This window comes from Schistocerca americana, chromosome X (genome assembly GCF_021461395.2).
Source record: "Schistocerca americana isolate TAMUIC-IGC-003095 chromosome X, iqSchAmer2.1, whole genome shotgun sequence".
Classification (NCBI taxonomy): Eukaryota; Metazoa; Arthropoda; class Insecta; order Orthoptera; family Acrididae; genus Schistocerca; species Schistocerca americana.
The window spans coordinates 850,970,466-850,985,545 of record NC_060130.1 but is presented as its reverse complement, the minus strand read 5'-3'; the positions used below and the strand labels follow the sequence as shown (position 1 = coordinate 850,985,545).

Genomic DNA, 15,080 nt, shown 5'->3' with positions numbered 1-15,080 from the left:
CGGCTGCTTGTGAGAACTCCATAGCATCTACAAATTCTTAAAAAATCGCTACCAGTGGTTCTGGTGAACTATTGGGTTGTAAAAATATCAGTCCAACCAAGAGTGAGCAAGGGAGAATAGTCCAACTCGGCAGGTATCCTACAAACGTGGCAGACCCAGCAAGTCAAAATTTCTTTGCCATAAGAAGAAAACAAGGTACTTCCCAGAATCTATCATCCTCCTGTATCCAAAAAAAACTTCAAAAATTTGGCCAGAATCTTAAAATCAGTTAGGCAATGACACAATGGAACATTCCTCATACAAATAGTGACTTCATAGCAAGCTACCAACCTCCTGAAATAGAGTTGGACAATTGCCTCATTGTAGTTGAACTGCTCCACACCCTTACCTACAGTCAAGGGTGGGAACATGCAATGACATCATGCATGTAGCCACTACAGTGCTTACAGAAGAGTAGGCTGATGAAGGGATCATTGAAGTGTAAAATGTAATTTGATGAGTAATTGGAACCTAGGGGGACAATTATGTATATTGACATTTTATTTGCCAGTTCTTCCATGTTATATTGAAGCTGAGTGAAGCTGAGTCTATTAAGACTCAAAGTAAAGTACTGGATTCGATACCCAGCGGGGTCAGGGATTTTCACCTGCCTCGAGATGACTGGGTGTTTGTGTTGTCCTCATCATTTCATCATCATTCATGAAAGTGGAGAGATTAGACTGAGCAAAGATTGGGAATTCGTACGGGCACTGATAACTGCGCAGTTGAGTGCTCCACAAACCCATCATCATCATCATCATCATCATCATCAAAGTAAAGTAGTGACTCACCAACTCCAATGAGGTGTTTCAAGTGTGAGAAATTTGAGTGCACCATTGTGGAGTGTGAAGATCCGGCAGTGTGGGGAAAGTGTGGTATGGCTGCCCGTGTTGAAGGAACTACAAATGCCTCCTCTGCTTTCTGTGTGTCCATTGCTCAGGCCGACATCATTTTGCCCTCAGGGGAACTACAAATGCCTCCCCTGCTTTCTGTGCGTCAGTTGCTCAGGCCGACATCATTTTGCCCTCAGGGGGCTCTCAACTCTCCTGTAAGTAGGTGCTTGGTGGACGTGGGGCCAAGACATCGCATCACTTCCTCCTTTCCTGTGCCGCAATCTTGCTCTGTGACCATATTTTTTCTCAGGCTTGGTGTCTGGCTCAGACTCCCTGCTGACAACCTCTTAGGACAATGGTTATGACATTTCCCACTTTATCTATTTTACACTGCCTATTTTGTTTAGCTCATGTTCGGTCCCCATATCTTGGTTTTAACAGAACTGGAGGCCACGTAGGGAAGGGTGTCTGTAACCCAGCATGGTAACCAGTCCATTTGGTGAGTTGTCATGTGCCAGAATGATGGTAGCCCTCTGACTAAACAGAGAGTGCACTATTGATGGCTGAGCTGTCAACTCCCTGCACATGCCAAGTAGGAGGTGCCTATTCATTTCGTGACACCTAGGCTCTGAGCAGTAGCCATTAAGCCTGGGTGGCACTCATGAGGAAAAGCCCTCACGCAGAGTAGGTGGGATCATGGTGGATATCTGATGCAGTAAAAGGACCAGAGTTGTCAGCCAGTGGTCATGAGTCTGTGGCACAGACCTGAATTCTTCAGTACAGATCATTACAACACTAAGAACTTTTGCTTTTTGGCCACACTGTGGGAGGAAGGTAAAACCAAGAGAATTGCAGAGACTTATTCCATCAGTTCGTGGTTTGCACCCAGAGTAACAGAGGATCCTTTCTAACTACTAGGCCAGTATTGTCTGTGGAGAAAACCCTCTTTGCTCAGTAAATTACAAATTCAGTCTGTCTTAATTAAAACAGAAAATCCTACACAGTTATGAGTGTTACTGTCTTGTAAAAAATTTCGAGGTGTAACTGTTACCACAGCACCCCATAGGAGCATAAACATGGTACATGTTTTACTTTTTCACCATGACTTAATGCAGCAGGTGGATGAGGAATTATGTGAAAAACTTGAAGAAGCAAGAGGTCTAGTACATACGTTGTGCTTTGAAGAAGCAAGAGGCGCAACTCATGCATTGTGTATTTCACAATCCGCCAAACAAGTTTGGCCCCATAATTTGCTTATGAAGGGGGGGAGTGCTTTATGTAAATCTATATCTACACGTCTACTCCACAGTTCACATTTAAGTGCCTCACAGAGGGTTAAACGAACCACATTCACACTATTTCTCTACTTTTCCACTCTCGAATAGTGTGGGGAAAAATGAGCACTTAAATGGTTTCATACAAGCTCTGATTTCTGTTATTTTGTTTACAATGATCATTTCTTCCTATGTAGGTAGGCACCAATGAAATATTTTTGTGTTTGGAGGAGAAAGTTGGAGACTTAAATTTCAGAAAAAGGTCTCGCCACAGTGAAAAACATCTTTGGTTTAATGATTGCCACCCCAATTCACACATTACATTAATGACAGTCTGTCCTCTATTTTGTGATAATACAAAATGAGCTGCCCTTCTTATGAACTTTTTCTGTGTCCTCCATCAATCGTATCTGCTAAGGATTGTGTACTATTCAGCACTACTCCAGCAGAGAAGGGCCAAGTATAGTGTGAGCAGTCTTTTTAGTGGATTTGTTGTGTCTTCTTAGTGTTCTGTCAGTAAAACATGGTCTTTGGCATGCCTTCTCCACGACATAATCTATGTGATTATTCCAAATTAAGGAGTCTGTAATTGTGATTTCTTGGTATTTAGTTGAGCTGACAGCCTGTAGATTTGAAAGATTTATTGTGTAACTGAAATTTAATGGACTCCTTTCAGTACTCGTGTGTATGACATCACGCTTTTCCTTATTTAGAGTCAACTGCCATTTTTCGCGCTGTACAGAAATCTTGTCTAAATCATTTTGTGATTGATTTTGATCTTCTGATGAGTTTAGTAGATGGTAAATGACAGCATCATTAGCAGATAGTCTAAAATGTATGTCAGATTCTCTCTTAAATCATTTATGTAGATTAAGAACATCAGAGAGCTTATAAAACTTCCTTTTGGAATGTCACATATCACTTTTGTTTTACTTGATCACACTCCATCAACTACTACGAGCTGTGACCTTTCTCAAGGAAATCCACAAATCCAGTTGCACAACTGAGATGATACTCGATAGGTACACAATTTGACTAGATTCTGCTTGTGAGGAACAGCATCAAAATCCTAGTAATCGAGAAACATGGAATAAATTTGAGATCCCCTGTCGATAGCACTCCTTACTTCATAAGATATTTTCAGAATGTATGCTGATTGTATCAACAGATCATTTTCTTCGAGGCAATTCATGATTTTCAGACACAGTATGTGTTCCCAAATCGTGCTGCAAATTGACATCAGTGATATGTATGGGTCTCTAATCCATTGGATTGCTTGTATTTCCCTTCTTAAGTGTTGGTGTGACCTACACAGTTTTCCAGTTTTTAGGCACAGATCTTTTGTTGAGCAAGCGGTTGCTCCCTGAGAAAGTTAAAATCATGGTCTATCATTGCGATGTACAGTCATATCTCCCAATGCCAATGCTTTTGGAAGTATGTTACTACTGTGTACGAACAACCCAATTTGTGGAGAATGTGGTAGGCCACTTCCAGAAGAGTCCCCATGTGAGCAATTACCATTGTCTCAACTGCACAGATGGTTATCCTCCCAGATCCACAAAGTGTGCTACCCTAATTACAGAACATCAATCCAGGAACTTAAGTCTCTGATCGCATCTCTATATCTTGAAGCCCAGATAAAGTATGACCATTCATATCCAGTTCCAGTGTTAGCGACTTTTGCTGTTACTATGATCAGGATATTGCCAGGACCTCAAGTACTTACTCCCACCATTTCCTCAATGTCAACCTCTGGAAGTTGCACAAGTAAATTAGCCCATGATAGCCAGCCTCTCTCCCTGCTCCATGACTATTGTGGTTGCTGCAGCTCCCGCTTGAGGAACCTTGAAGCAGCAACTACTTTGACATCTACTGGTGGCAGGGCTGCCCTTAGGGAACCTTCTCTACGGAAATAAATAGAGCAGCAAACCAAAACCAGCCAGTGGATGAAGGCATCACAGTCTTAGAGCCCAAGGACTGCCCATTCCTTTCCAGTTACTACCCTACAATGGATAAGCCCTCACAGGAGTCTCTACCCTCTAAAATAGTTGAAGAAAAGAAGAAGAAATCGAGAGAAGGCTGTTGTGGTGATCACGAAGGCACCAGATCTCCCCACACCATCAGACTCCGGAGCTGTCTTCATCAATTTTGTTCCGCATCACCATTGATAGACAATGAGATTGGGGAGTGACTTGTGCACTTGGCCCTTTCACAGCTAACAAATGCACCCTTAATGTGATGATAATTCAGTGGAACTACAATGAACATAATTATCAGCTATCAAAACTGCAACAACTAACTTCCTCCTGGTGTGTGATCTGTGTTGCTCTCTGAGAAAAACGTCTCACTGTTGACCATTCTTTAACCCTCTGAGGTTACCGAGCATTCTGTTCGAACTATTGTGGTCTGGTCCTGAGAGGGCATCTGCTACCACATTATAAGCAATAGCAGTGCGATTGCAAGTGGTCTCACTGATCACTGTTTGGTACCTTTATGTACTCCTGGGCAGGATACTTTACATGCTTGAAATGACCACCTTAATCCAACAACCATCCAACTATTCCCCCCTCCCCTCCCCCCCCCCCTTTCTTTCTCCTACATTAGCGTTTCAATGTAAACCACACCTAATGAGGAAGTACCACGTTATCTGGTAAGGGGCTCCCGATTGATTAACCTCTTTACAATCTTGATTTGTGTCTCCTCAATGACAGTAGACCTACCCAATCTAGTGCCACCCAGGGCACCTTTTCAGCTATTGACTTTGTAATGATCTTTGTGACAGTGATCACTTTCTTGTGATGTTATCACTTTTTTGCCAGACCGATTGTGCTTTTGGAATCTCTGAAAGGCAACTGGCAGGTTTATACCTCTGTGATCACCTTTGTCCCCTCTGCCGTAGATGGCATTATGAGGTAGTTGGAGACTTCAGTGTGATTACCTGTGCTGCTGAAATCGCTATCCCTCTTTTTATAGGTCCCCTATGCTGAAAGTTGTACCATGACGGACTGAAGATATTTTAGTAGCTATTAAGGACCAACAAAGGCCCCTGCAGTGTCACAGACAGTCCTCATGCAAAGGCTAGCTATTTAATTAAATGCAGTAAAAAGTACCTGCTTCGAGCACTGTCAGTGCCTCTTCTTATCTGCTTTGCTTTTGGATGCATAAAAGACAAGTTGAAGATCGCCCTTTCCTTTGCTTCATGAATTGTATAACAAATTTTTCACTGAGTAGGAACTGCTTAAGGCTCTTGATTCACTTCATCATACATCCTCAGATCATGATTCAGTTCATGATCAGATGATACATCATCTGATTTTGACTCAGAGACCCTATTACTCAGGGTTGTCAACTGTATTTGGCTAGAAGATGCTTATCCTTCACAATGGAGAGAGAGTGCCCCAATCTCATTCCTTAAACCAGGCAAAAACCCCATGTCCATTGATAGCTACCAACCAATTAGCCTCACCAATGTGCTCTGCAAACTGTTTGAAAGGATGGCAACCTGACACTTAAATTGGGTTCTTGAATCCCAAGTCTTTTTGTACCCGTATTATTGTAATTTCCATGAGGGACTAATCTACAACTGACCATCTGTTTAGGTTAGGAACAACAGCCCACCAGCCTTTTTCTAAACATTAACATCTCATTGTAGCCTGTTTTGACTTAAATAAGTCATATGGCACAGCACTTACACTAGATTCTTGAATAACAGGAATTTTCTTCCTTATCGGTGTGGTGTCCGCAAGGGATGGTCCACAACCGACCATATCGTTAGATTGGAAACAGCAATACGACAGGATTTTTCTAAAGGCAGAAACATTGTTGCAGTCTTTTCTGAGTCACATAAGGCATACAGCACTGCTTGTTGCCATGACATTTCACTTACTGTCCATGACTGGTGCTTTTGAAGCTCCCTACCAATTTTTATTCATCAGTTTTGGGTTAGAGATGGTATGTCGTTCAGCTCCCCACAGGTGTAAGGGAATGGTGCCCAAAGGGCTCTGTTGCTGAATGTTAAAAGTTTCCTCACCACCATCAATGGGCTACTAATCTCCATCAGACAGTGGTAATCTCTGCGCTATATATCAACTATTTTTGCATTTGGCATTGCTGTTGTCGTTTTCAGTCTGAAGACGGGTTAGATGCAGCTCTCTATGCTAGTGTATCCTGTACAAGCCTTTTTATCTCTGCATAACTACCACACCCTACCCATTTGAGCATGCTTACTGTAGTCAAGTCTTCTTGGTTTCCCTCTACAGTTTTTACCTTCCCTCTAAATACACACACACACACACACACACACACACACACACACACACATTGTCCCATAAATTTCCTTTTACCCCTAATTCGATTGAGTACCACTTCATTTGTTATTTGATATATCCATCAATTCTTCAGCATATCATTTCAAAAGCTGCTTTTCACTCCTTTTCTGGACTGCTTATCGTCCATGTTTCACTACAGGGCTGTAATCTAGACAGATTGTTTCAGAAAGGACTTCCTAACACTTCAGTTATTCTGTTTCAGAAATGTTTTGGTGCTGTCGCCAGTTTGCATTTTATGTGCTCTCTACTTAGGCCATCATCAGTTATTTAGCTGATTTAATAGCAAAACTCACCTACTGTTTTAATGTCTCATTTCCTATTCTAATTCCATCAGCTTTGCCTGATTTATTTCAATTACAGTCCATTACCCTTGTTTTACTTTTATTGATGTTAATTTGTTTTTAAGACGCTAACCGTTTTGCTCAAGTGCTCTTTCAAGTCCCCTGTCATCTCTAACAGCATTATAGCATCATCGGCAGTTCTCAAAATTTTTGTTTCTTCACCCCGTACTTTAATTCCATTTTCAGTTTCTCCTTGGTTGCCTTTATAGCTTATTCAGTGTACGGAAAGAATAACATTAAGGGTAGGCTACAATCCTGTTTCACTCCCTTCTCAAATGTGGCTTCCCTTTTCGTATCCTTTCTCCCTTACAACTGCAGTCTGGTTTCTCTATCAGTTATAAACAACCTTTTTGTCCCTGTATTTTATCCCTGCTACTTTCAGAATTTCAAAGAGTGCAGGCCAGTCCACATTGTCAAACACTTTCTCTAAATCAATAAATGATGTGAATGTAGGTTTGCATTTATTCAGCCTATCTTCTAAGGTTAGTCGTGTCAGCAGTATTGCCTTAAGTGCTCATACATTTCTCAAGAACCCAAACTGTTCTTGCCCAACACCAGTTTTTCCATTATTTTCTCTGTATTTGGTACAGTCTCCAATCTGCAGCTTGGCTGAAAGCCAGCTCAAAGGAGCCACCCAAAGGGCCTCCACATGCACTCTTTCCCATGGCTTCCTGTTTTCGTCTGTGAAAAAGTGAGTCATGTATTTGTCGTACCACGGTCCATTCTGACTCAGAATTCTGTTTGGGTACCAGTGCACAGACTTCGTTGTGCAGTCATGATTTTGTTACTTCTCGTGGAAAGGGAGATCAGACACATAGGAGGTGGAGTATTCATTGCAGACAAAAATATCCTCTACTGAAGTCGATTTGAGTGTGCCAGTGAAGCTATCTGGACACGTATAACAGGTCTAGGTGAACTAAAGTTAATTGTTAGATGTCTTTACTGGCTACTCAATTTTGCTGTGACAGTTTTTGAGTAATTCAAGGAAAGTCTATTCTTATTAGCACAGAAATGTCCAGATCATGCAGTGTTAGTTGGAGGGAACTTTAACCTGCTGAGTATAGACTGTGATGTCTATGGATTTCCTGCAGTTGGTGCAGTCAGTCATGTGAAGTACCTTTGAACGTGTTTTCTGAGGAGTGCTTTGAACAACTAGTTAGACAACCCACTTGCAATGGAAATATTTTAGACTTCGTCACTACAAACAGGACTGACCTTATCGACAGTGTCAGTATAGAGACAGGGATTAGTGGTCGTGGTCTCATCATAGCGACAGAATTATAGTATTACTAAAGCTAATAAATCTGTCCAGAAGGTCGGGATAGCGTTTATGCTAGAAAAAGCAGATAAGCAGTTGTTAGCATCCCACTCGGACAGTGAATGGATATCATATAGCTCTAGTATGACAGACATTAGAGGGATTATCGGCAATGTTTAAACTGATTGTAAATTGCGTTCTGGAGACATTCATGCCAAGTAAGTGGATTAGGGATGGAAAGGACCCTCCATAGTTTAATAATCAAATTCAGAAATTGCTGCACAGACAGAGATTATTGCACTCACATTTCAAAAAAAGAGCACGCAAATGTTGACAGGCAAACGTTAGTAGAAATTCGTGCATCCGTAAGAAGGTCAGTGCACAAAATATAAAACTACTTCCACCATGATACCTTAGTGATATATCCTGTCAAAAATACAAGAAAATTCTGGTCAAACATAAAATCACTAAGTGGGTCAAAGGCTTCTATCCAGTCACCCATTGACTAGTCTGGTATGGAAATAGAAGTCAGCAAGAGGAAAGCTAAAATTTTAAATTTCACGTTTAAGAAATTGTTCACAGAGGAGGATTATATAACCAAACAGTCATTTTACTGTCTACATACTCATGCATGGGGGACATAGAAATTGGTATCTGTGACAGACAAAGAAGCAACTGAAAGAGGTGAAAGCAGATAAGTCACCAGGTCCAGATGGAATTACAATTTGGTTTTACAGAGCATACTCTGCAGCATTGGCCCCTTGCTTAGCCTCCATTTACTGGTATTGAAGAAAAAGCACAGGTGAATCCTGTATATAAGAAAGGTAAAAGAACTGACCCACATAATTACAGACCAATATCCTTAACATTGGTCTGCTGCAGAATTCTTGAACACGTTCTGTGTCTGAACATAATAAATTTCCTTATGACAGAAAAGCTTCTGTCCACAAATCAGCACGGATTTGGAAAGCATTGCTCATGAAAACCAAGTTTGCTTGTGTCTTGCACAATAGCCAACAAACCATGAATGGAGTGCAAAGGCATATTCCATATTCTTAGATTTTCGGAAATCGTTTTACACGGTGCTCCACTGCACACTGTAGACGAAGGTCTGAGGTTACTGATTAGGTTCCCAGATATGAGAGTGACTCTAAGACATTGTAAATAATAGAACCAAGTATGTCATCCTCGACAACTAGTATTCATCAGAAACAAGGGTATCGTCAGGAGTGCCCCACAGAAGTGTTATAGGACTGCTCTTATTCTCTATAACTTATGCATAAATGATCTGGTGGTCAGGGTGAACAGCAATTTACAGCTGTTTACTGAAGATGCTGTGGTGTACAGGAAGATGTCCTTATGGAGCAACTGTAGCCATGTATAAGATGACTTAGACAAAGTTTGTAATTGGTGTGATGAATGGCAGCTTGCTCTAAATGTAGGAAAATGTAATTTAATGCAGATAAGTAGTAAAAACAATCCTGTAATGTTTGAATACAGCATTAGTTGGGTGCTGCTTGACGCAGCCACATCAGTTAAATATCTAGGTGTAATGTTGCAGTGATTGAAATAGAATGAACACATCAAGTTGGCAGTAGGAAAGGCAAATGCTCGACTACTTTTTATTGGAAGAGTTGTGGGCAAGTGTAGCTCATCCGTAAAGGAGACAGCATATAGAAGACTAGTGCAACCCATTCTGGAGTAATGTTAGTGTGTTTGGGTCGTGCACTGTCTCAGGTCAAGGAGACTGCAAAAGGTAAGGACCAGATACAGTGCAGCGTGTTACAGTACCTCAAAAAGAAGGCAGAGAAAATCATTCTATCTCTCTTTAATGAAATTTGGCTGTCTGACTTGTGCAGGTAAGTAATTTTAGTACCCCATCTGAAACCAGGGAAGGAGCGCACGTTCCCCAGTAGTTAGCCATAGCCTGACCCTCATTAGTCAATTGGCATCTGACCTGGGTTTTAGAATCGTAGGAACTACGTAGTCACTTTCAGTGTGGGTTTACGAGGTTTTGCACTACCCTCTATAACCTCCCTCTGCTGAAAGTGGGATTACAATGTCTTTCCTACAAATTCCATACCTTGTAGGTATATCGTCTGTCTTGACAGGACCAATGATATTACTTGGGAACCTAAAATCCTTGTACAGCTCCACAAATGGGGCTTCCACAGATGTGTACACTTATTCATATGGTCCTTCCTTTCCTTTAGGTACTGAGTCAGAAATTTTCATCAGAGAAATGTATGTCTGTTAATTTTAATCATTCCTGTTATACCTTTAACCTACCCATTATCAAAATTAGTGTCACTGTTCTCAATTTTTTAAAGTTTATTGAAGTTTCTAGATCTTACATTTGATACGAGGCTAATCAGGTTACCACATCTGAAGAATAATGAAGCCAAAGGCCTAAAGGCATTCAGCATATTAAAATGCCTCAGCCACAGGTCGTGGGGAGCAGACAGAATATGTCTTCAGCAGTTTTAAAAGTCTCCACCTTGACTATAGACACGTGGTTTACAGCTCAGCTTGGCCAATGTATCTTAACATCTTTGATACTGCTTACCACGAGAGGATCAGACTGGGAGCAGGGGTATATAACAGTCTGATTCAAAGCCTGTTTGTTGAGGCAGGTGAGCCACCACTTGTTGTCTGGCGGCAGAGCCTCATGATGCAACACGTATGCAGCTTGATCTTGACGCCACAGTCACTGGCATTCTATACCATTTATTTGCCTTCTAATGGCGTGAATATTCATGGATAGACTGTGAGCAAAAAGGCTTTTCAGGATTCAGTTGCACTTAATGCAAACTACGTTGCTGTACTTCATCAGGGTTGGAGTCCTTCACTATCCTAGTTGATGAGGAGATCCAGAATTATTTTAGATTTGTCAAGGTACAGGAAGAATTTTACCCCAAAATGTGTTTTTAAATTCATGTTTTACAGAATTTTATCTGGGCACTGCAACTATGTTATAATTTACACTGAGGGGCTAAATTGGAGGCTTCCATTGGCTGTGCTGTGTTATTTCCTGAATGTGCACACAAGATTCACTTAGCTAGTGCTTGCATAGTGCATGGTACTGAATTATATGCATCTTGAAGGTGCTGGAGCAGATGAGATCTAATTGTGCTGCAAAGACTCCATAAGAGCCCTACAGTCTATCCATGACACAGCTAGTGATCTGCCAGTTACAGTTCTCTGCTAAATTATTTTAGCTATTGTGTAGTTACAGTCCGTTGATTTTAGAAAAATGACTAAGTCTTACGTATTTTGTCCTAGTGTGTAAAAGTGTGGGTTCAAATGAGAGGATGGAGCAGAGTAGATCAAATTTATATTTTTGTTCATACATAAATACATGCAGGACAGACTGACAGATTTACTTACTTTCTTACAACCAATTTGCCAACCCTCATTCTCATCCAAAATACAAAATGTCCTTGTCCAGCCAAGTACCATTTCCCTCCAAACATGTGACTCCACTGTTTGTATCCACTTGAAAGACCTGTACTGGCATTCACCAACCATCTTTTATTCAAAGACATTAACATATTATACACCTTTATAGGCAGGACTAATATTGAAAGCAGCCATATCATATACAAAATTTTCTGTAAGTACTGCAGAGACTAGTGCTGGCATTAACATAAGCAAACTCCCCACCTATGTTTGTGGCCAGCACCACACTGTGTGTGAAGGCAGTATTTTATCACCTATGTGCAGAGTAAGCACCGCCATTGTACTTATTGGACCGTCTGTCTCTTTATATGTCCTCAACAAGATTGTTTTCTTAGTGGCCTCCCTTTATCGTGCCTGGACATTCACACCTGACACTTCATTTGCAATCTGTTCCTCAGCTCTTTTGTTCATTTAGTGGACCCTTCCACCCCATCTGGCACAGTGATAAAAATTCAAATTGAATAAGTTACTCTGTTATTAACCATGTGTATCTGTTTTAATTAGAATATATGCATGTCCTCAGATAAAATTTGATTTTGTAGGTCATATCACCCCATTAATATCAGTGAAGCATTAGTAAATATCTTGCAGCCTTGCATTTCTGCCATGCAACAAATTTTTGTTTGTTGTCATAGTACAGCTGGGATCAAGGGATTGCCTACAAGAAGTCTATTCCTCCCTCCTGCCCCCTCTTTTCCCTCCAAACCAGAATGTCTTTCTAAATTCTATAGCTATTATTATATCATACTAGTTATAAGCACAATTAAATTTATTTCTATTTATAATTGTTTATTTGGTTGTTACAGTATTGCGCAACAACAAGAGCTACAGCAGAGGTTACAGGCTCAGTCTGTGCTAACTCCATCTACAGTACCCGATGACTTCTGTGGCTTAATGACTAAACCTTTCTACAGTGCACACACAGGAAGGCAGCAGCCAAAGCGTAAGAAGGACCAACCTTCAGCAGCTTCAACATCATCTACCACTACAGTAACATCTGAACCATTTGGGGAGGACTTCAGTGGATTCTTGCAGAGGAACTTGAGCCAAATGGATTCTAGTTTGCGTAGCTCACCAAGATCTCCGCAGTCATCAGTAAGCACACGAAGTGCTGGTGGAGATACCTTTTCAGACGCGTTCTCATCGTTTCAATCAGCCGATACAAGTAGTACAGATAATCATTCAGTACAGTGGAGTGCATCTGCTCCGAGTATTTCACCAGCATTTAGACAGCCAGTTCAAAGCCAACAGTCACAGTGGAGTAAAACTGCTGTGGCAAGTGGGGCCGCTGGGACCCCCCAGCAGTTTAGATTCCCAGTACAATTATTTCCTAAGCCAGGTGGATCATCTTATGCCACAAGTGCAGTACCGTCTCCATCATCTCACGCTTCAGGTACAATATCGTCCGATTCAACATACATCCCAGGTCCAGCATCGTCTGGTATCTCCCTTTCTACCTCGAAAACGTCCACATCTTCCTATACTGCCACCTTATTATCGACGCCATCACATTTCACTCCTGGTACATCATCACCTGGATCTTTTATTTCTGAAGCATCATCCTCTTCATCTACATACCGTCTTGGTCCTGTATCATCCTTATCCTCAACTACATATCCCCCTTCCTCAGTGTCATCTTCATCTTATGGACTTCATCCAGTATCATCATCATTGTCATCAACCCCAAATACAGTGCCATCTTCATCTTATGGACTTCATCCAGTATCATCATCATTGTCATCAATCCCAAATACAGTGCCATCTACTTCTTTCTACACCCCTATCACAGTGTCATCTACTTCTTTCTACACCCCTATCACAGTGTCATCTACCTCTTGTTATACCCCAGGTGCAGTATCCTCTACCTCTTATTATTCCCCTGTAACCGAACCAAGTGATACTGCTCGTAAACCTGTAAGAAAACTTTCCGTGTCTGAAATAGATGATCTTTTACAATAGTTCATGCCCGTCCTTTTATATGTTTGAAATGTGGAAAATTGTCAAAGTTATGTGATTAAATGTATGAAATATTGAAAATAAAAATATTTATGTGGCAATGACCAATTCAGACAATTTAATATCTTGTAACTGATGTCTTCATATACCCATTTGTATGTACACTCCTGGAAATTGAAATAAGAACACCGTGAATTCATTGTCCCAGGAAGGGGAAACTTTATTGACACATTCCTGGGGTCAGATACATCACATGATCACACTGACAGAACCACAGGCACATAGACACAGGCAACAGAGCATGCACAATGTGTATATCCACCTTTCGCAGCAATGCAGGCTGCTATTCTCCCATGGAGACGATCGTAGAGATGCTGGATGTAGTCCTGTGGAACGGCTTGCCATGCCATTTCCACCTGGCGCCTCAGTTGGACCAGCGTTCGTGCTGGACGTGCAGACCGCGTGAGACGACACTTCATCCAGTCCCAAACATGCTCAATGGGGGTCAGGTCCGGAGATCTTACTGGCCAGGGTAGTTGACTTACACCTTCTAGAGCACGTTGGGTGGCACGGGATACATGCGGACGTGCATTGTCCTGTTGGAACAGCAAGTTCCCTTGCCAGTCTAGGAATGGTAGAACGATGGGTTCGATGACGGTTTGGATGTACCGTGCACTATTCAGTGTCCCCTCGACGATCACCAGTGGTGTACGGCCAGTGTAGGAGATCGCTCCCCACACCGTGATGCCGGGTGTTGGCCCTGTGTGCCTCGGTCGTATGCAGTCCTGATTGTGGCGCTCACCTGCACGGCGCCAAACACGCATACGACCATCATTGGCACCAAGGCAGAAGCGACTCTCATCGCTGAAGACGACACGTCTCCATTCGTCCCTCCATTCACGCCTGTCGCGACACCACTGGAGGCGGGCTGCACGATGTTGGGGCGTGAGCGGAAGACGGCCTAACGGTGTGCGAGACCGTAGCCCAGCTTCATGGAGACGGTTGCGAATGGTCCTCGCCGATACCCCAGGAGCAACAGTGTCCCTAATTTGCTGAGAAGTGGCGGTGCGGTCCCCTACGGCACTGCGTAGGATCCTACGGTCTTGGCGTGCATCCGTGCGTCGCTTCGGTCCGGTCCCAGGTCGACTGGCATGTGCACCTTCCGCCGACCACTGGCGACAACATCGATGTACTGTGGAGGCCTCACGCCCCACGTGTTGAGCAATTCGGCGGTACGTCCACCCGGCCTCCCGCATGCCCACTATACGCCCTTGCTCAAAGTCCGTCAACTGCACATACGGTTCACGTCCACACTGTCGCGGCATGCTACCAGTGTTAAAGACTGCGATGGAGCTCCATATGCCACGGCAAACTGGCTGACACTGACGGCGGCAGTACACAAATGCTGCGCAGCTAGCGCCATTCGACGGCCAACACCGCGGTTCCTGGTGTGTCCGCTGTGCCGTGCGTGTGATCATTACTTGTACAGCCCTCTCGCAGTGTCCGGAGCAAGTATGGTGGGTCTGACACACCGGTGTCAATGTGTTCTTTTTTCCATTTCCAGGAGTGTATCTTCCAACTGCAGTTAGTTG

The 15,080-nt window shown here is 42.5% G+C and overlaps 1 protein-coding gene across 2 annotated transcripts in view; it reads left to right on the top strand.

The window, feature by feature from the left end:
- The window catches only part of LOC124554993 (SCY1-like protein 2), a 188,977-nt gene extending 175,381 nt beyond the window's left edge, over positions 1–13,596 (top strand). For both annotated transcript variants that reach the window (XM_047128732.1, XM_047128733.1), the window contains one exon: positions 12,339–13,596. In XM_047128732.1, the coding sequence (XP_046984688.1) occupies positions 12,339–13,491 (1,153 nt within the window). In that variant the 3' untranslated portion in view covers positions 13,492–13,596. The remainder of the gene's footprint in view (positions 1–12,338) is intronic.
- The last annotated feature ends 1,484 nt before the right edge of the window (positions 13,597–15,080 follow it).